The sequence below is a fragment of the Siphateles boraxobius genome, unplaced genomic scaffold (assembly GCF_051911475.1).
Source record: "Siphateles boraxobius isolate OS27281-9 unplaced genomic scaffold, OSU_SipBor_1 20, whole genome shotgun sequence".
Classification (NCBI taxonomy): Eukaryota; Metazoa; Chordata; class Actinopteri; order Cypriniformes; family Leuciscidae; genus Siphateles; species Siphateles boraxobius.
This window is the reverse complement of record NW_027508811.1, coordinates 3,032,034-3,054,963: the sequence shown is the minus strand read 5'-3', so window position 1 is coordinate 3,054,963 and position 22,930 is coordinate 3,032,034. Positions and strand designations below refer to the sequence as shown.

The following is a 22,930-nucleotide window of genomic DNA, read 5'->3' as shown; positions in this document are numbered from 1 at the left end:
TTTGCAACATTGAAAATTATAATAAATGTTTCTTGATCAGCAAATCAGCATATTAGAATGATTTCTGAAGGATCATGAGTATTGTATGTATATATTGATGAATTTGAGTATTGATGCTGAAAATTCAGCTTTGCCACAGGACTAAATACAATTTTGAAATCTATATTTTAAGAATTTAAATCACAAAAACCATGTTACAATATTACTGTTTCTACTGTATTTTTGATCGAACGTATGTAGCCGCATAAGAGACTTCTTTCAAAAACATTAAAAAAATCTTACTGATCCCAAACTTTTGTATGGTATATAAAATATGAATGTTAAAAATGAAAAAAATATGTATTATTATTATTATAAAATTAAAATTTAAAAATTAGTAATATTTAAATAAAGTAGGCTACTTTTATTTTAAAATTTCATTTTGGGGTAAACTATACTTTTAAAAACTCTAGAATGAATAAAATTTGCCTTTAAATAAAATAATAACATATTAAATATTAAATATTAAGGCTGCCCCCCTAATAATCGAATTTTATTAGTTGTTTAGTTGCAGAACAAAAAACGTGTTTTTGTAAAATAATGGTGCTTTCTGTCGTTTCATTCTTGAACTTGAGTGAATCACATAAATGAACTGAAACTCGGCGTATGCTTGCCTCACAGACATGAGAAATATATCTATAAAAATAAATCTATTTTACATTTGAATGAACATAAATATTCTCCGATTATGTAATCCGTATGAAAAGTGCATATAGGCGCGTCCACTACTGCGGAGATGATGAGTCAGCATCGTTGACTTAATAGCCTAAAACACAGAAAACATAACCAATAAATGATAAAAATCTTTAGACAGTCTCATTCTGTTTTTATCACGACACCTTCATAATCATTACGTTTTCCGGTGTGCCATGGCAAGCTTTATGTTTGAATTTGTGCGCTGATTAGGCTATACGTATTTTATATAGGCAATTACAGGTCCATTATTATGATTTATGCCTTATTAATATAAACGCGCGATTAGTCGTCTAATGGATTAAATGAACGACTACTGGTCGACTAGCAGCCCTATAAAATAAAATTCAAAAATTAAATAAATACTAAAAATAATACCCCGCCAGTCCTTTAGGGCAAAGAAATAAAGACTTGCTGAACTAATCCTATTCCTGTGTGGTTACAGCAGCTCATTTGTATGTGAGGAGGAGAGCAGCGCTCGACTGTAATGGCTACAGAGCTGACTGCCATAATTCCTTCCTCTAATAATTACAGATGCAGATGGGAAGAATAACTGTGGGGGGTGGGGAGTTGGGGGTAACCAAAATGAACGACAGAGACTCCAGGAGAAGAGAGGGAGAGCTGAGAGGAGGGACAGGAAGATGAGGGGGATGAAGGGCCAGAATCCAAATGCAGTGAATGGAAATAAGTGAAATGAAAGGAGCATGTCTGAGCCTTGAGAAATTACAGCCACATCTGAGCGCTGAGGAATGAAAGTGCTGCCCTTGGCCCTCTCATCAAACGTCCTGACAGCACACCTACATGGCATCTGCGCGCCTCAATAATTTACTAATGGAACGAATATGTAAACAGACTGATAAATAAACAAACAAACTCTACACAATACATAAATAAAAGCCGGTTTCCTAACATCACTGATGACTGCTATTCCGAGGCAGGAAACATTTCATAATTTCTTTTAAGTTTTGAATCAACTTCTTGCCTTCACGAGTTCATTTCAAATGACACGATCAATTTTTAACAGTGCATTTAGGCCATTTATCATCAGATAATACACAAACACTGATGCTAATAATTATGAAGAATTAGCAAAAGGTTTCTTTAGGTATAGAAGTTTTAGGTATATAATCACAGGACATGCTAAAACATATATATATGTTCTAAACTTTAATTTAGTTAACTAATCCTTATTCTGATATCTGAATCCTTATATCTATATCAGGATTCCATAACTAAATTAAAGTTCAAAGAACACCATTTATTTAGATTTTTGTATGTGTCCTTGCTGAATAAAATACAAATTTATATATATATATATATATATATTTTTTTATAGATAGATAGATAGATAGATAGATATATTTCCCTAAGTCCATCAGAATTGGTTGTTTTGTTTTGTTACAGTCTTGTTTAAAGCTCTCAAAAGCTCTATGTATTCACATGTGAAGTTTGTTGTTTAGCAAAACCGTGTTGAGGTGCACTATAAAAGTGAGCTTTTTTATGCTTAAATGAGACTGTAAGATCAAATGCAAAGAGAGTCCCTACATTTCTGTCAAGAGGCTTCATCACCATCAAACACACACACACACACACTGACTGTTTGATCTCAAGAATGTGAGCACCACTGAATATATCATTCGATATCATTATCACGTTTTAAGAGGTGGAGGTCAGGATAATAAGCCGAATGGCACTTTCCATGATCATGATCTGAAATGTAAATTATAACCGTCTCGTATTTTTAATGCAAAACAAAGTTATACAACGCAATAATGGGGGATTCAGTTTGCCTAATAGCTGTTCAATAAGGAAAGATGCTCCCCAAATGAATAAACACTATCTTTTTTATATTCCATGCAAACAACAAAAATTGTCAACACCCAAAAAGTAAATACAAGAAAAAGAAAATTAACTACAATAAGCAAAATAATGTAACGGATAAGTATTTTACAGGACTTGGTCAATAGATTGCATAATTCAATAAAGAGTAAATTGATGAATGTGAGTCTTATCTGGTGGTATAAGTCATTAAACAATGTCCAAAGTTGAAGCAGTCCCTTAGTAGATGAATAATCCAACCATTTGCGATGAATTCACTCCAAAAGATAACAGTTCTCATGCATCAGACTCTTCAAAATCAGGAACAGTCGTAAGCCAAAAGTCCCAAGCTTACATCCCTCTGGGCTTTTAATCCATATTCAGTTTGCAAATTGCAATGATAAAGTCATCTATAAAGAGTCCTTTTTAAGTTGAGCTTGCAATGGAACATTTCCCAACCAGGACATAGCACAAGTGCAGGTAAGCCATGCTTTCTGCTGCTGCTGTTCTGCTAACTTCCTCTACAAACCCACCTTTACTTAAGGAGCACAAATAGCAACCATAGCACCCCTAGCGGTGTGGAAGAAAGACTGCAGATAAAAGATTTTGTAACAGGCTTGCCTGTTACATATCCCCCCCTTCATTGGAAGGCTTAATACATCCATAAAAAGGAGGCGATCTTAATACATCCCACATAGGAGGCGATCATAGTCTTCAAAGTCCTGTTGATCCGTTCGGTGAGGTTAGTTTGAGGATGGTATGCCGTTGTTAATTTCTTTATAACTCCCCATTGTTTGCAGACCAAACTTAACAAGTGTGATGTAAACTGCGCTCCTCGGTCAGATACCAAATAGACAGGAGTTCCCCACCTTGTAAAAATCTCCTCAACTAAAATACGGGCAATTTGTGGTGCTTTGGCCATCCTCAATGGAAAAAGCTCCACCCACTTTGAACAGTAATCAACTACAACTAAAAGATGTTCATTTTGTTTAGAGCTCTTGGGGAAAGGACCCATCAAATCCACACCAAGCATGTACCCAGGTTCCACCACTGGTGTTGATTGCAAGTAACCTGACAGCTTTGAAAATGATGGTTTATACTTTTGACAAGTTTCACATTCCTTACAGTATTTCCATACATCAGCTCTTAAGCTTGGCCAGTAAGCAATTTCCATCAGTCGTAGTAATGTTTTAAGCCGACCCAGGTGTCCACTTAAGGGATTGTCATGGGCATACTTGAGGAACTCCCCTCGCAGACAAGCAGGTATGACTAGTTGGAGCTTTGGTCCTTTCTGACCATCTGGGACACTACGAAAAAGGAAACCATTCTCAAGGACATAATACACTCTGGAAGGACAAGGACTGGGTTGACAGACAGCCAATGGCCCACACCACAGCCAAACATTCCTTTTCCGACACGGAATACGAGTGCTCTGCTCCACGAAGAAGTCTGGACGCGTAAGCAATTACATGTTCCTCTCCATTTGTCTCCTGTGTCAAAACAGCCCCAAGTCCGATGTCACTTGCGTCAGTTTGCACCTTAAAAGACTTGTTAAAATCAGGAGGAGTCAACACTGGAGCTTTAGTCAAGTTATTTTGATCCTTTCAAAAGCATCTTGACATTCCTTTGTCCATGTCCAAGTGGATTGTTTCTTCTTAAGGGCATGAAGAGGTGCGGCTTTCTCTGAAAAACTCGGTATAAATCTATGATACCATCCTGCCAATCCCAAAAATCTTTGTACGTACTTGAGTGATTGTGGTACCGGAAAATCACAGATGGCTGCTACCTTGGCAGGATCTGTCTTAACACCTTCCCCAGATACAACATGACCCAGGAAAGTGATAGATCTTCATACAAGGTTGCATTTCTTGAGATTCAAAGTCAGGCCGGCTTGATATAAACAACTGAAAACTTGACTCAAATGCTGTAAATGCTCCTGCTCATTTTTAGAATATACCACAATATCATCGATGTAAACGAAGCAACATTTTCCTTTAATGTCTTTAAGCACATACTCCATTAATCTTTGGAATGAGGCAGCAGCGTTTTTGAGACCAAAAGGTAGACGCAAGAATTCAAATTGCCCAGCAGAAGTGACGAATGCAGTTTTGGGAATGCTCTCTGGTTCCATCTCAACTTGCCAGTAACCACTCTTTAGGTCTAAGGTACTGAAAATTGAGGCTCCATGCAATGATTCCAGTATCTCCTGAATTTGTGGCATGGGATAGCCATCTAAGTGTGTCTTTGCATTAAGCCCACGGTAATCCACACATAGTCGTGAACCTCCATCTTTTTTTGGTACAACAACCACTGGGGAAGCCCATGGAGACACAGAGGGGCAAATTATGTTTTTATCTAGTAGTTCTTGAATCTCTTTGTAAATGAACTGCTGTTTGTCTAGTGACACTCTGTAGGCTCTCTTTCTGACCGGTACTTCATCAGTGGTAATTATACGATGACTTACGATCTTTGAATGTCCAATTTCACACAGTGCACACAGACGGCCAATCATTCATCAAATTCTCCAACTGAGTTTTGAATTGAGCTGTGGTATCAGTGTTCATGGTCAGCTGTTGGATGGATTGTGAAAGTTCTTCAGATATTTTTGGAGTAGGTAAAGCAAGATAGAACTGCACAGAAGGTGGAGTGATTGATTCTGAAAATAGAAAGGGAAATATTTCAACAGAATCCTCATCATCATTAGATGGTAAGCTGTACTGTGCATTCTTGAAATCCAAGACAACTCCAGATGAAATTAAGAAATCCATACCAAGAATAATCGGGACAGTTAAATTAGCATCTTTCATCACGTACAATGTCAGATTGAGCTGTTTACCCTGCAGATCACATTCACACTCAGACATTCCGATGGCAGTCTGCATTTGTCCGTTTGCCAGCATGAAAGTTTGACCTTTACTGGACTTCCACTGTTCTCGATGATGCAACTGCTTCCAACATGACTCTTGAATTAACGATAGTGTACTTCCTGTATCTACTATAGCTTGGAAATATCTGTTACGAAGCAATATAGGTAAGGTAATCATGTTGCATAACTTGGTAAGGCAACCTTGTTGCATAACTCCTGAATTTCTGGGTCATTAGACTGTGCGGTAGCAATGTCAGACCAGTCTACCGGTAAATTAGATGGAGTTATAGAAGAACTTGTAGATTTGACCATGGCTAACAGATGAGGTGGAGTAATCGCTAGGCTATTTCTCAAAATGGCTTGTAGAATTTCTCGCTCTGGCATATCCTGTTTCCATCGCAGACAGAGGGCTCTGTAATGAAAAGCAAAGTCTCGTAGACTTTCTTGCGCCCCCTGTTTCCTTTCTATCAGACGTCTAGCTGTTTCATCTTCATAATCTTCACTCAAGAAGGAACACAAGAAAACATCTTTAAACTGCTGCCATGTGTGAACGTTTCTTTTTTCAGCGAGCCACCAGTCCTTTGCAGTGTCCTTCAAGACCGAGGTGAGAGAAGCTAACATTTCATAATCAGATAGAGGTCGAATGGCTAGGTATTCTTCACATTGTTCTATAAATGCAACTGGATCACTTTGGTCACTGCTACCAAAACTTGGAAACTCTACTTTTACTGGAGGTTGGGAATGAATAGCTGTGTTATTTCCAATAGTTGAAAAGTGAGTATGGCTTTGTTGTACTTGAAAGGTTTGATTTTGGACTTTATGAATTGGTGGAGGAACATATAGGCTTGGAGATGGTTGTATGGGAGTAGACATGGGAGGAACAAGGGATTTTAACTTCTTGTCAAGTTGTATATCTCGTCTCTTTAAACAGTCCACCATTGACTTTCCCAAATCGCTAATGCTAAGTTCAAGTCTTTGTTGAATCCTTTCACACTCTCTTTCGATGCGATAAGTCAGCTTTTCTTCCACTTTCCTACATTTACTTTCTATTTCAGACTGGGATAAACTGTCACTCACTTTTTTAACGCAGCCTTCCAATCGTGTCTCGAGGGTTGCAACTTCTAGTTCTATCAACTGCCTCACTTGTTCTGCACTGGAAGCATCTGAATTGAGCTCGGTCTTTCTTCCAAATCAGGTGGTGGTGGTGGGAAAGGATCACTATCATCAACATCCTCGGCATCATCAACTGCTGCATTTTCCTCTTCAGAATCAATGTATAACTCACTAAGGTATTGATGAGTTCTCTGATCGGCTCTCTTCTGGTTACAAACGGTTCACTTTTGAAGTCCTCAATGGGCTCATACTCATCCCCTGAATCAGTGTGTTGGCTTGCCATATCCTCACCTACTTAGACTATAAAAGTACAAACATATCCCCGTACGGGCCACCAAACTATAACCGTCTCGTATTTTTAATGCAAAACAAAGTTATACAACGCAATAATGGGGATTTCAGTTTGCCTAATAGCTGTTCAATAAGGACAGATGCTCCCCAAATGAATAAACACTATCTTTTTTATATTCCATGCAAACAACAAAAATTGTCAACACCCAAAAAGTAAATACAAGAAAAAGAAAATTAACTACAATAAGCAAAATAATGTAACAGATAAGTATTTTACATTTTCACTCCAAAAGATAACAGTTCTCATGCATCAGACTCTTCCAAATCAGGAAAAGTCGTAAGCCAAAAGTCCCAAGCTTACATCCCTCTGGGCTTTTAATCCATATTCAGTTTGCAACATGCAATGATAAAGTCATCTAGTCCTTTTTAAGTGGAGCTTGCAATGGAACATTTCCCAACCAGGACATAGCACAAGTGCAGGTAAGCCATGCTTTCTGCTGCTGCTGTTCTGCTAACTTCCTCTACAAACCCACCTTTACTTAAGGAGCACAATTAGCAAGCATAGCACCCCTAGCGGTGTGGAAGAAAGACTGCAGATAAAAGATTTTGTAACAGGCTTGCCTGTTACAAAATGATTTACTGAGAGCAATGATTGCCTTTGTCAAACAACACGGCTGTAGTGTAGTGTGTTTGAAGTGCGGGAACACACTGACGTGCTAAATGATCAACACACACTAAATGATCTCAATAGCAGTTTTATTCATGCACGAAGAAAATGCTGTGTCATCTCACTCCTGTCAATCACGTCGACACCGAAATTGGTGATCAAGACATCACAGAGCAACAAAAGAGCGGTAAAGAGCGGCATTGTGAATGAAAGCCTCACACATCTTTCATTGATTATCTTTCTAACCAACCAAAGCATGATTAATCAAACATTCAACCGATTGGCAGGGTGGAACAGAAGCAGTCATCAGCGACAGACTGTAAGGTGACTAATGACTCTAATTTACCACGACTTAATTGGGGAACAACAGAAAGTGCTGTTTGAAGATCTGGGCGGCATGAAGACGTGACAGGTGTGTATCTCAAAGGACCCTTAAAAAGGTAGAAATGTTGTGGAATAAGACCTGATGTAAAGATACTTTATTTATTTTGTCATGGTACTTACCCTGACTTGACCAACGAACACATTGGCCTCTTCCTCCTTCACTGTCAGGTTTGTGGGTAAAGTGGGGTCAAAGGTGGGGTTGTTATCATTGACATCTGTGACGACAATGCTGACGGTGGCAGTGGAAGTCTACAAATAAAGACATATTTATTAGATATCAGCAGGAATAAATTAAATATACATAAGCATCGATGTTGGTCCTGGAAAAAAGGTGGTACCTATCTGTAATTCTTAGATTTTTAAAGGTAAGTACGGGTTAGAAATCTTTAATAAGAATTGACCCTTTTCACATCCCAGTCGTTATAGTGAAGTAAACTTCTATAGCGGTGAACGGGAGATGAGAGGAAATTAAATTTTTGCATTTTCATTATAGAGTTTCCACAACTTTTCAAAAAGGGGAAATAAATGTAGAGAAATTGATTACGTTGGTCAGAAGAGAAAAATATGTCAAATTTGCCATCACTCTCTCAGGACATTGTATAAGAAACTATGGAAGCTTGTTTCCGCTTGTATTCCACGGAATAAATAAGCTTGTATTCCACGGAATAAAACCATTTATAAATAATAGTGAATTTTTTTCTTAGATTTGCACAATTATATCACACAATTGTGACTTCATAACATGCAATTGCAAGCTTATATAACTCAATTCTGAGAAAAAAAGTCAAATTTGCAAGTTTATATCTCGTAATTCTGACTTTTTAATATGCAATTCTGACTTTATATCACACAATTCTGACTTTATCTCACGCAATTCTGACTTTATAACTCGTTTTTACAACTATAACAACTATAACTTTGTTTTTATTGTCATTTACTGACAACACAATATATAGCGTTATAAATGTGTATTAATTTTTTAATTTATAACTTTAGATTAGCTGTGGAAAGGCGTGATCGTGGTTTGTGAAAGGGTCCATATTGTTGAATGGCAAAAAATAATGTTTATTCATGTTATAGCAGTTTTAACTAAAATTAAATGAAAAAAAATAAATAAAAAAAAGACAAAAAACTAAAATCCGAATAAAAAACGAACTTGGAAAAAACGAAAAACTAAGATTACATGTATTTTCATGACTCCAAATTTTAAAATAAATTTAATTACAATTAATTTTAGTTGAAAATGAATAAAAAGAAAAAAAAGAAAGAAAGAAAGAAAGAAAGAAAGAAAGAAATACAAAATCTGAACAAAACTGGAAGGAGCTATTGACAATAAAATAGAAATAAAAACTAAATAAAAAAATGAAAAAGCATTTAGGCATTTATTAATTATATTGAGTTGTGTATTTGCACAACGTTCAGAGTGCACTTGTTGTCAGACCCTGAACCTTTCACAGAGTTCATTGACATTCACCCTTCTGCTGTCTGTCAGTCTTTTTTTCTATTTTTAGTTTTTTTATGCCTTTTTAAATATTGAAAATGTCTTCCCTAAGAAACAAAAACAAAAAAAACATTTAATTTCTGACTCTATGCTAGAAACACATTTGCAGATATGGAATCAAATCATAAGCAATTGAGTTCCTGGGGCTTAAAAGTTTAATAGCACACAGTGAGAAAAAACAAAACAAAAAACGATCAGTCAAGATCAGCATGTAGAGTTTAAATCCCAGTAGGACGTGCATGAAAAATTAATTCACAAACCAAAAAGGGCCTGGGGGCGGGGGGAGGGTGGGGAAGGGGGGTGTAATTGGGGGTTGGGGGGTTGTTTTGTATTCAAAGATTGTTGTTTAGCAAAAATGTGTTGAGGTGCACTATAAACGTGAGCTTTTTGTGTTTAAATGAGACTGTAAGATCCCATGCAAAGAGAGTCCTTACATTTCTGTCAAGAGGCTTCATCACCATCAAACACACACGCACGCACGCAGGCAGGCAGGCAGGCACGCACGCACGCACACACACAGCGCCTGAAAGACTAGTGCAAAACGAATCTGCTGAACCCAACTGAAGACTGTTTGATCTCAAGAATGTGAGCACCCCTGAATATATCATTCGATATCATTATCACATTTTAAGAGGTGGAGGTCAGGTAAATGACATTGATTAATAAGCCACTTTCCATGACCATGATCTGAAATGTAAATGATTTAATGGACTTGTTTGACCAGATGAAAGTCAGTTATGTTGCACAGGGAGAGATTAAGGCACATCCTTCTGTCTGGAAATGCTTTTACTTTAACATGTCTGCCTCACTTCAAAAGTCCCTCTTCATCAGCTCTACAGATATCAGCATGTGCTTGAGAAATGAGCTTCATGCATTCATTTAGCACACCAGCGTTTCCGTTCGCTGAAGTTCACTCATTAGAGAAGTTAAGCTGATAATGCCAAAGTAAATGCTCTTTTAAAAAGGTGAATGTGTAAACAGAATGTGTACTGAGTCTAATTACAGAACATCTTTAAGGAGTTTTTTGACAGTAAGGACTGTGTAAAAATAATAAAAAACAATGAATACAAAATTATACAGTATTGGAAGAGGTTTTTTTTTCCAGCTTTGTTTGTGGTTGTGCTGAAAGAGCGTAATAGTGGCACATTAAAGCAAAAGGAACATTCAACAGGAAATATATGATATCATGATATAAAGAGAAGATGTGAAGTGATCAGGCATTTGACTCAGAGCAGTTGTCAGTCAGTGGTGTAGTGCTGATATTGTGGGATGGATGGAGTCTCACCCCTCCTGGGTGGCCGTCAGAAGCAGTGACGATCAGCCGATACTGGTCAATGGTCTCTCTGTCCAGAGGTTTGGCCAGCAGCAGAAGACCTATACTGAACAGACACAAAACACTCTTGTTAAAACTTTCTATTCAATTGATTGCCACACTTCAAAATCCAAACATTTTTTTTATTAGCTTTATTTTCTGTCAAAAAAAGTACACAAGACAAATAATAAGGTAGAGGCATAGAAAAAGAAATTAAGAGAGGGAGAAAACAACAAATTACGCAAAGTTTCTCGGGGGAACGCAAAAAAGGCGAACAGAAAAGCATTGGAATCTATTTTTTCCACCCATTTTATTCTTTTTCTTGCACCATGTCCATTTCGGGGCTCTGTAGGAATGGTGACCAGAGACCATTAAGAAACATATACTGTACATATATTCAGATTAGATGTGTGAAATCAGTGAAGTAAAACGTAATTCATTCTCATAACCAATCATGATGCACTAAATTTGAATATGATTATATTTAAATAGCAGCACAAATTAGATCTGAGAGCTATGATTTTCAGTGCACAACATCTTTTCCACATGCAAAACTATTGCACGGATTCAGTAGAGCTCTGAATCTTATGGACTATTCCTATGATACTTTTAAGGTGCCTTTATCATTTTTGGAGCTTGACAGCCCTTACATTTTCATTATGTAGAAAAAAAAATCAGTATGACCAAAGTAAATAAACTCAAATAGGTTTAGAATGACATGATGGTGAGTAAATGACAGAATATAACATTTTGGGTGAACTATTCCTTTAATGGCGTAAATCTTTTCATAATTGTGATGAGATAGGACACATACGCCAACTCAGAACTGAAAGATCAGAAATTGTGCCATGGAAATTGTATTCAGGATAAAATTTGTGGGTGTGTTCATGACCTGATTTGCATAATGCCTTTGGTGAATCGGGTGCTAAAACAAAGACGACAGTAAATAATCATTGGTATCAACGGGTGGAATTCAGGACTGTATCTGTGATCATCCATGCAAAACCACAGCCAAAGGGATGCCATTATCATCTAGAGACCAATAGGATTTCTGCAAATTCACCGGCTTCATCTAACAGTGCGCTCATATGTGTGTGAGTGTTTGTGGGTTGCCGGACGAGGATGGACAGACAGGTTCTTGTTAACATTGCAGTCACACACAGCAGAAGAAGCAGGCTGCTGTGCTGCTTGCCTGTGTGTGTGTGTGTGTGTGTGTGTGTGTGTGTGTGTGTGTGTGTGTGTGTGTGTGTGTGTGTGTGTGTGTGTGTGTGTGTGTGTGTGTGTGTGTGTGTGTGTGTGTGTGTGTGTGTGTGTGTAGAATCATATTCCTCCTCAGTTGACCCCTACAAAAGCGATATCGAATGTGTCCTCTAAAGCCTGTGAAAGAGGCGTATAAAACACTTCAGTGTTTTACTTTCACTTTTCACTTTTCTTTCGGCATCACAAACCTTCTGCCGAGCACATAGCATTCACGGCAAAGTCTTTACATTTTAATATCTTTTTTAAGGACGCTTCAACTGTCTTTGCTGTTTCTTCAACAAGCAACATCCTTTGTAAGACAAATCAATGAAGAAAGGTTTTATTTCAGCAGTCGACCCAGAGAACCTCTCTGCAGCTATTTTATCAATGAGATGAAATGAGATGAGACCGAAAAAAGAGAAGAGATCAACTGAGACTATATGAGAAAGACGAGGTGTGGCACAAAAATAAGATGAGATGAAGCAAGACGAGGCAAGTGAAAGGAGAAGAGACCAAATGAGATGAGATAAGAAACATACGGTTACTAAGAGACAATGTAAGGTAAGAGAAGAGAAGAGAAGAGAAGAGAAGAGAAGAGAAGAGAAGAGAAGATGAGACATGTTGAGAAGTGATGAGAAGAGACAATAAGAAGAGATAACCAGATTCGATGGAATCAGATAAGGCAAAGCAAAGCAAAGCAAAATAAATAAATGAATAAAGAAAGAATAAAAGATGAGGAGAACAGACAAAAGCAGAAAACAAAAGAACAGCTGAGTTGAAACAAGAAAGACAAAGCAAGTTATATAGCACTAGTAGTGCTCTTCTGCTCTCTGGATTCTAATGACTTTCCTGTTACTGCTAACGACAGCATTAAGTGTGTTTAATTAAAGGTCATTAAGGGACCAACTACATGTTGTTATTTAAAAAAAAACATTTTCATTACTCACACGTTCTCACTCTAAGAAAACATTCACACTGTAACCATGTTTGTGTTTGTCTTGTCTTCATGCCTTCAGTTCTCATGCAGAGAGAGGTACAGATGTACAGTCAATGTGTCATCAATGAACCATACAGTCCCGCCCCTAAAATCACGAGCCAATTTTCCTGTGTTGGGCTAGTCAGTAGGACAGTATGACAAAATATAGCTGCGCTCACGCCATGTCATAATGACAGTAATTACGAGATCTTTTTAATATAGTGTGTTATATTTTAAGAGGGAATTCATTTTTAAAGGTGACACTAATGTGTACGTTCATATTGAAACACTTAATGAGTTATATTTAACTTATAAGTTTTGAAAACTTACGTTCGTGAAAGGTTGAAGACCAGCTGCGGATCACCGCTCTCTATCTTGTAGGTGATCGGATCCAGCTCCCGGTCTGTAGCCTGTGGAAAAAAACCAATCCACACTCAGTTTACACTGGTCGTTCAGACAAGTGCTGGTAGGTGAATCATAAAATCAATGAAACATAAAATCAATTGCAATACACTTATACGCAATACACTTGAATGTGAAGGCCAAGTCTGTTTGAAGGGCATAATAAACAAGTACAATCGGTGACATTTTACAACACGTATAAATGTATAAACTTTGCTAGATTTTCCAAGATATTGTTCATAGTTATTATGCTGTTTTCTAAGTGTGACAGCTTCATCTGTCAGTGCACTTGACGTGTCAAAAAACGTAAAATAATGTAATTATAAATCAATTATCTTAAAGTGGCCCTATTATGCTTTTTTCGAATATTCCCTTTTATGCAGTGTGTAATATAGCTGTCTGTGAATGTAAACGGTCTGCAAAGTTGTAAAGTTGAAAGTGTACGATAAATAAAGTTATTGTCTCCCAAAAGAAAGAATCGAATCTGAACCGCCCAAACGGGTTGCCGGGAATTTAAGTCTCACTTCCGTGACCAGCATACCTAAAGCTGTATCACGAGTATGTTTGTGCTCGACTAACGTTTGTACGTAGTAGATCAATCACAACAGACTGGGCATCTGACCAATCAGAGCACAGTAGGCTCACGGAAAGGAGGAGTTTAGAGAGACTGAATCTTCAAAAAAAAATTTTTTTTTACCTTGGATGCATATTAACCTGTTGTATGAGACCTAAACCAGATTAGGAACCTTTAAAATAGCATAATTGGGACACTTTCATTTCTTAATGATCTTACATAAAATGTAATTATTTTAATTTAAAACCAAAGAAGATTATGGTATTGATAAATGAAAAAAGTGTGGCCATGTTCAAAATGGCTTACTACACTCTAGTATGCTAATTTTCTGCATGCACAGAATAACCAGAAGACCTACTACATTTATCAAAATGTGCAGTATACAAAAGGGCATACTGCGTGGGATTATGCATCCCACAATGCATTGTGCTCCACTTGACCTTCCATTTCCAGCATATCTGCCAACATCTTTTTTGGGGGCTCATAATTTGATAGGACTTAAAAACTTAAGACCTTGGGTTTCCACCATCTATAAACCCATGCATTTTCCTTTGTGATTACAGATTAACGATTTTTGTAAATCTTTTATAAAGAATGTGAATGTGTTTTATATATATATATATATATATAGATATAAAACAATTAAGTTATCAATATTATAAATAAATATACATAGAATGTTATTAATATAGAATGTATATTTTATTAATATAGTTTTTTATTTGATTAAACCAAGTTTTTTATATGATGTGTGTTGCTTTTATACAGATCTTCTGATTTGTTGTAACCTGTATCTGAGGTATGGAAGATTATGTGAGCACTTTATACAACAAATTATCTTTTGTAATCTTACTAGAAACCAAGAAAAAATAAATAAATAAATAATAATATACCAAAATTTATTTTGGTTACACTTTATTTCGATAGTCACTTTAGACATTCTACTAACTATAAGTAACTTTTCAATTACATGTCAACTAACTGTCATTAGAGTATTAGTAGACTGTAGTAGACTGTCAGTAGACTGGTAGGTTATGGTTAGGTGTTAGGGTTCGGGTTAGGAGAACAAGTTGACTTGTAGTTGCTAAGTTACTTATAGTCAGTAGAATATCTGTTGGGAGACCAACAAATTAAAGTGTAAGCAGATATTAAGCAGACACTCTACTAATACTCTAATGACAGTTAGTTGACATGTAGCTGCAAAGTTACTTATAGTTTGTTGAATGTCTAAAGTGGACTATCGAAATAAAGTGTTACCTTTATTTTTTTGCCGTGTTTTGCTTTTATATGGACCTGCTGATTAAATCTGTATCTGGCGTATGACACAGCATGTGAGCATTTCATACAACAAATTCTCGGTATTATGGGACAACTTACAAATGTTATTATCAGCTAAAACTGCCACAGTAAACATTTGTCCAGAGTCTCCCACTGCGCTCTTTTCAATGGCACTTAAAGTGCTTTGAATAAAACAAGAGATTTAAACAATAAGACTAACTATGTTGAGCTATATAACAGTGATTATTTCTTTGTCAATAAACTTATCCAAACTGTATCTCACCTGTCTAAAAACACACATAATATATTTAAGCGTTTTTAGTTTTTTTCCATGCTTTCTACAGAAGTAAAAATCGAGGGTATGGCGGATATGACCTAACTGACCGGCGAATGTTATTATTATCCATGGTATTTCCAGTTCTAGAATTATTTAATATTTACACAATTTGCAAGATATGTTTAAAAATAGGCAGTTTTTAGTGGATAGGCTACTGTGCAGTATGCAGTAAACAGTATAGGCAATGTCATTCCAAGTAAAGTCTGTGCGTGTACCTGTAGGTTTACCAGTATGGCTCCTACTCTCATGGCCTCACTGATCTCCAGGTTGTAGGTCTGTAGGGGAAATCGTGGGGGACTCTGATTGTTGGGCGGGAGAACCTCTATGTAGACCGTAGTTATGGAGCTCCTACATGCACATAAAGGAAGAGTAACAAAGAAACTAATAGACCAAAGACACAAGCAAACAGTGAGAGATCAAACGGATGCAATGAAGTCATATCTGACCTCCTCTCTGAGTCCGGAGCGTTGTCTGACGCTCTAACGGTCAGTGCGTAGGAACGGTCGACGGTCAGCCTGACCCCTGGTGCTAACGTGATCCGTCCAGTGCGGTTGCTGATGATGAAATGGCCCTGATCTCCAGCCAGGATGGCGTATGTGATGAGACCGTTTAAACCAGCGTCAGCATCCAGAGCCGTCAGCTGACAGAACACAGACATCACAATTTTAAGCCATGTTATTTTATTTTCCACTATTCTTCATTGTTTGTGTGTCACACACAGTATGGTAGTATTATTTCTAACATGCTAATGTACTCCGATTTTAATATTTTTGAGGGGTTATAGAGCTTGTACTAGTTTGTATGGAAGTTTGTTTCCGCCACTTAACAAAAAAATAAAAAAGGTAATTGTGAATTTTTTTATCGCAATTCTGACACAATTGTGAGTTTGAGGTAGAATTGTGAGATATAAACTCGCAATTCTGAGACAAAAAGTCAAAATTGTAAGATAAAAAAATCGCAATTACCTTTTTAATATTTCTTATTCAGTGGTGGAAACAAGCTTCCATAAGTTTGTACAAGTAAATTGATCAGATATATATATATATTTTAAATTAAATTAAATTGATTTAAATTAAGATATATTATAACCCATTACCATATACATTTACACACACACACACGCGCACGCACGCACACACACACACACACACACACACACACACACACACACACACACACACACACACACACACACACACACACACACACACACACACACACACACACACACACACACACACACACTTTGTTTTCTTATTATCAATGTATCAAGATTTGAAAATTCCTGTCCATTTATTAATTTATTTATTTGAAACAATTTCATGCATTTAAGTATTTTAATTAAAATGTGTTTCATGTTTACAGATAAAGAATTGTGTCTGAATGTACTTTATTGAATACCATAGTATTCCCAAGGTGTAAGGTTAAAAAGCCATGGTAGTACAACAGTACAAGGCCAAAAGCCTGGTACTTTTTTCTTGGTTGATACCATGACGTATTCTCATAATATTTACAGATGCGGTGTTAGCTCTACTTGCTGATCTTTTTCTTTCTTTAAACTCTACACTCATTACTTCAAATCAACCATAACAGAAAATCCATCCATCCATCCTTATTAAAATGCAGATTAGACTCTTAGTATTAATAAGGTTTAAAAGCAGCATAATATGATTATTCAGGATAAATTATCAAACACAAAGGTCCAGATCAAAGACTAAACACGTTTGATTAGTTTCAAAGACACGCATTTAGATGTAAACAATTAATTCCGAAAGTTATCATCTTTAAAAGCACCGGGGCAATAAATACACCCTAAGGGTAATTCATTCAAAGTCCTGCTAATAAGAAAGCGCCACCTCCATTCACGGCTCACATTATTGAGCAATCTCTCCAGAAGCACTGATCCGTACCGGCATGCCTTTAGCTGCTTGGAGTGCTGAGGTAAGGAAAAAATTAACACACACGCACGCACGCGCACACACACACACACACACACACACACACACACACACACACACACACACACACACACACACACACACACACACACACACACACACACACACACACACACACTCCAGGGCAGCAAAAATGGCTTATAAAACACATCCAAGTGACCCGGGTGACCTAGCTGTGACCTGTGACCTCATTTCAGAAGGATCCGGGCAGCTTGTTATTTCAAGAGAAACTACAAGCCTTTATGTATCTGATTTCCCTTTGAATTGTGACCCAGCCGTGACAGAATGAGACAAACACAGGCGGAGCAGAACATGACCAGAGTGCAAAAATAAAGCAGAGAGAATCGTTACTGAGAGAGAGAGTGAATATGCCGTAGCCTGAGAGACAGAGAGGCAAAAAAAAAAACTTGGCTGAAGCTAAAAAAAAAAAAAAAAAAAATAGCTACAGAACAAGTACTAAGAAAAAGCTAGATACAACAAAGAGGAGTTTTGGCATCAAAAAGGCTTTGTTTCCAGGCGGAACGTTAACCATTAAACACATACCCCGGGTCTTTAGTGACCCGGGACATCATTCACTACCCTCCACCTCATTCATTCTTCGTTTTCCTCAATCAATTCATTATAAACAATATAACAAGGAAAAAAGTATTAAATTATAAAAGAATGCCTGCTTTCCCTATCATTTTTGTAAAAATTGTATAGTGTCGTTAACGACCTGAGGTGTGTAACAGTGTAAGTATATTTTTTCTGCACAACAATAACTGAATATACAATGACTGAATAATTCCATTTATTCCACATGGTGGCAATGTCTGATACACAATGATGAAGGGACGTTTCACTCATAGTTACCGCAGGCAGAAAACAAAAGAACAGGATGTAGATTTCAAGAGAAACTACAAGCCTTTATGTGTCTGATTTCCCTTTGAATTGTGACCCAGCCGTGACAGAATGAGACAAACACAGGCGGAGCAGAACATGACCAGAGTGCAAAAATAAAGCAGAGAGAATCGTTACTGAGAGAGAGAGTGAATATGCCGTAGCCTGAGAGACAGAGAGGCACACATTATGTTCACTTTATATCATTTTGGACCACTTTTTGTCAGCCCAACATGTCTACACAAACCACTTTCACAATGCTGATGAATGCAGTTGTCATTTGTCTTTTGAGAGTTTAATCCTGATCTATACACACAGAGTTTGGTTATTTCCTGTAGTGTCAACTGTGTAAAAAAAAAAAAAAAAAAAAACTTGGCTGAAGCTAAAAAAAAAAAAAAAAAATTTAGCTACAGAACAAGTACTAAGAAAAAGCTAGATACAACAAAGAGGAGTTTTGGCATCAAAAAGGCTTTGTTTCCAGGCGGAACGTTAACCATTAAACACATACCCCGGGTCTTTAGTGACCCGGGACATCATTCACTACCCTCCACCTCATTCATTCTTCGTTTTCCTCAATCAATTCATTATAAACAATATAACAAGGAAAAAAGTATTAAATTATAAAAGAATGCCTGTTTTCCCTATCATTTTTGTAAAAATTGTATAGTGTCGTTAACGACCTGAGGTGTGTAACAGTGTAAGTATATTTTTTCTGCACAACAATAACTGAATATACAATGACTGAATAATTCCATTTATTCCACATGGTGGCAATGTCTGATACACAATGATGAAGGGACGTTTCACTCATAGTTACCGCAGGCAGAAAACAAAAGAACAGGATGTATCATCAGCAAATTCGAAATGGCTCAGCGATTTACTGCAGAGCAAGTACCGAACACAATCAAATATTAGTGTCACCGTCACTTGATGGTGGATCTGGTGAAGAAGCTGTCAGCGATCAAAATATTGATTTTGAAGATGTTAAAAAATGATAGTTTTGAGAATATGTTTGAGATTGTGAATATGAGCCAGATGTTGAATTTACTGGGAAATGAGCTCTGACGAGGACAGTGATGATGGTATAAAACTTCTGCTCAAACTGAACCCTTCCGAGCTCCAAAAGATAACAAAATATGCTTTATTTCATTATTCTGTAATTGTTACTCTAATATCCAACGAGTTTTATATTATCGCGACAAGTAAAAACCCATCCATGGTAGATATAGATCCGGGTCGCTAAAGAATATGTAATAATGATTGGCGAAACATTAATCCATTTAACGGTTAAAGAACGCGACCTGGAAATGGTGGAGAATCCATCCAATTAGATGACAAAACTCCTGAAGTGATTCCTATTTTGTGCACCTTGTGCATCAGACGTTCAGCCAATGGTCAGTTCGCGTAAAGTCTGAGGCTGAGACTACTGGAAATGCTACACTGTTGAAAGCACTGTCACAAAACTAAAGCATGTGGTTAAGTTAGTAGGGTAACAAATAATCTACAAGAGACCTCAGGGGGAAAATTATATTTTTGCATTTGAATTGGCTTCCGTAAGGTTAAAGATGTGAACAGATCACAGTATGACTCATTGCAGTTTGTCACTCCAGTTCATTAGCTGCAGTTCATATAATCCGGTTCCTTTTTAAAAGGTTCCTTTATTGCATGCACTCCTTCATGTTCATTTAGCTGAACTACTGTTTGCACGTCATTTTTCAATGTATTTTGTACTTATTTTATCAGGGAAAAAATGACGTTGACTTTCCAGACTGTTAAATCACACTCAGTAATTTGACCAGAATCCTCAGTTATAAATGAAACAAACATTTTGCCGAGTTCATTTCACACTCCAAATCACATTACGAGTTCTCAACAAACACCCTGCTATGAATAAGTGATTCATAAATGGCTTCTCATAAGCGATGTGAAGGTTTCTCAGTTTTACTGATGTCCTGTGTCCTCACCTGCAGGACGGTCTCTCCAGGTAGCATATTAGAGAAGATCTCCACACTGTAGGACACCTGAGTGAAGGTGGGTGTGTTGTCATTCGCATCGATGACCAGGATGTCCACCGTCACGGGTCTGCTCTGTTGAACACCATCAGATGCCACAAGCTTTGAACAAAAACAATGAAATAGTTTTAATAGCAATACATAAATAAATATGGTAACACTTTATTTTAGAGTCCAATTTTCACTATTAAGTAGTTGCTTGTTAGCATGCATATTACTAGGATATTGCCTATTTATTAGTAATTATAGAGCACATATTAATGCCTATGACCATATTATGTATCCCTAATCCTACCCAATGCTGTAATTTAACAATTACCGTTAACCTCACTAATTATTCATAAGCAGATTATTGAGGTAAAGGTTGTAGTTAATACAGTAGTTAGTTGTGAGAACTGGACTCTAATCTAAAGTGTGACCACAAATATACTGTGTATAATTTTAATATATTATTATATAATCATTATACAATAACATATAATTTGAAATAACTTCTAAAAAATTATACATTTATAACATAATTAATGATATATTCTTCCCTTTTGAAATTTGATTAAAACCAAGAAAAAGTTGTTGTTGTATTGCTTTTATATAGACCTCCTGATTTGTTCTAATCTGTATCTGACATATGGAACAGCATGTGAGCACTTCATACAACAAATTCTCTTTTGTAATTTTTCTGGAAACCAAGAAAATTATTAATGTATTTTTTTTTTTTTTTTTTTTTTTTTGCTGTGTATTGCTTTTATATGGACCTGCTGATTTGATTTAATCTGTATCTGGTGTATGGCACAGCATGTGAGCATTTCATACAACAAATTCTCAGTATTATGGGACAGCTTACAAATGTTATTATCGGCTAAAACTGCCACAGTAAACATTTGTCCAGAGTCTCCCACTGCGCTCTTTTCAAAGGCACTCAAAGTGCTGAGCTAGCAGCAGTAGGTTACTCCGTTGTTCCTCGGCTTGCATTTCCATGAGCTTTTCCCCCAGAGATTCGTGGCAGTAAATGTGGACCAAAGCCCAGCGGTTCCTCAGTTTGAGCAGGAAAGGAGAGCTTTGCACACTGTGTTGGAGAACAGCTCCAGGTCAGCAAGATCTCCAGAGCAGTTTGGCCAATATACAGGTGGACTTGCAATAACCCTAGGCAGGTGACCGCTCAAGTGTGATGTTATTAAACACTCTCTGTTATTGACCACTGGCTGGATTTAATCTTAAAGGGCTCATATTATGCACTTTTACAAAGTTTTGATTTTGGGATGTACTAGAATATGTTTTCATGCTTGATTGTTAAAAAAACACATTATTTTTCACATATTACAGCTCCTCTCTCCCCAGTCTCGTCTGAACGCGGCATTTATTTCCTGTTTCGATGAATCTCCTCCTTCCAAAATAGGAAATGTGCTGTGATTGGTGAACTGGCCCGGTGTGTTGTGATTGGCAGTGCTTAGCTCGTGTTCTGGGAATGTTACGCTACTTTATAACAGCGTGGTCTGCTCTGGTGTAAATAATTAAAGATGGAGTCAATTTCAAACCAATTCAAGCCCAAATTATAGACCCCAACAATATTAACAAACAAGAGAATTGCGCAGAATGGATTTCAAGCATGGACTTTGCAAGCACGGATTTCACATGATGTTTCAGCGAGGTATGTTTTTTGGTAATTTTCTTATTGATTATAGATACGATGTTATCTATCATTTAATCATATTTGTCAGAAAACTATGGTAATTAAAAAAATAAATCGATCCCAAAATCAAGGATAATTTTCCTAGGAGGCGGTGAATTTTTACGAAAGCAAGAGCTTTCAAAAGCTACAGTAAACACTACATTAATACTGTAATGTTAGTTAGCAGGCTAGTGGAGGCAAAGCTTTGCCCTTCGTTTACATCATAGCTACTATATAAAACATATAATTGGAACTTTTCTGTTTGCTTTAATGAAGTTTAATGTTCAAGAACAGTGTATAATAGGGATGCACCGAATGTTCGGCAACCGAAATTATTATTCGAATAAGAAAAAAGACCGAATGAATTTGACCGAACAATGACGTTTTTGATAACGCGATCAAATAGTAACCATCGTAGAGTGAGAGGCGTGCGCTTTATAAATGCAGCCAAAATGCCCCCTTTGAGCAGATAACAAAAGAGAAGCTCAACTGATGTATCTGTGGCAGACGTTGTACCCTTACTTGCAGCACTAAAGCGTCTTTTAACCCTCTGTAGTTGACAAACACGCCGCCGCGTTTTGATGGATTTTTTTCACATAGCAGCAAAATAGACTTAAACACTCCATCATTTATGGTCACAATTAGCGTGGAATCATGGGAGTTGTCGTCTTCACCTCTACAGCCGATGGAAAGAAATCAGATGGAACTCTGGCAGAAATCATGTTCATGGATGAGAGAATGTATTAAAGTTGTATGAAGCAGGGCAGGGCCGAAAGCCTGGGAATTTTACATTGCTGTTTTCATGATGGATATGATATCATTTACCGGCGAAGCAATTACACTGGTCGTTACACTAAAATAACTGTTTTCTCTGGATTTAAACACTATTGGAAATATTTAGGATAATGTAAGTACGCAAGTC

At 37.0% G+C, this 22,930-nt stretch overlaps 1 protein-coding gene across 1 annotated transcript in view; it reads right to left on the bottom strand.

Annotated features, from left to right (window-relative positions):
• pcdh15a (protocadherin-related 15a) overlaps positions 1-22,930 on the bottom strand; it is a 365,233-nt gene that overhangs the window by 119,721 nt on the left and 222,582 nt on the right. Inside the window, exons 14-19 of the mRNA XM_077236392.1 lie at positions 20,292-20,441; positions 15,937-16,130; positions 15,706-15,838; positions 13,230-13,309; positions 10,658-10,751; positions 7,992-8,120 (exon numbers count right to left, since the gene is read on the bottom strand). Of these exons, the coding sequence (XP_077092507.1) occupies positions 7,992-8,120; positions 10,658-10,751; positions 13,230-13,309; positions 15,706-15,838; positions 15,937-16,130; positions 20,292-20,441 (780 nt within the window). The remainder of the gene's footprint in view (positions 1-7,991; positions 8,121-10,657; positions 10,752-13,229; positions 13,310-15,705; positions 15,839-15,936; positions 16,131-20,291; positions 20,442-22,930) is intronic.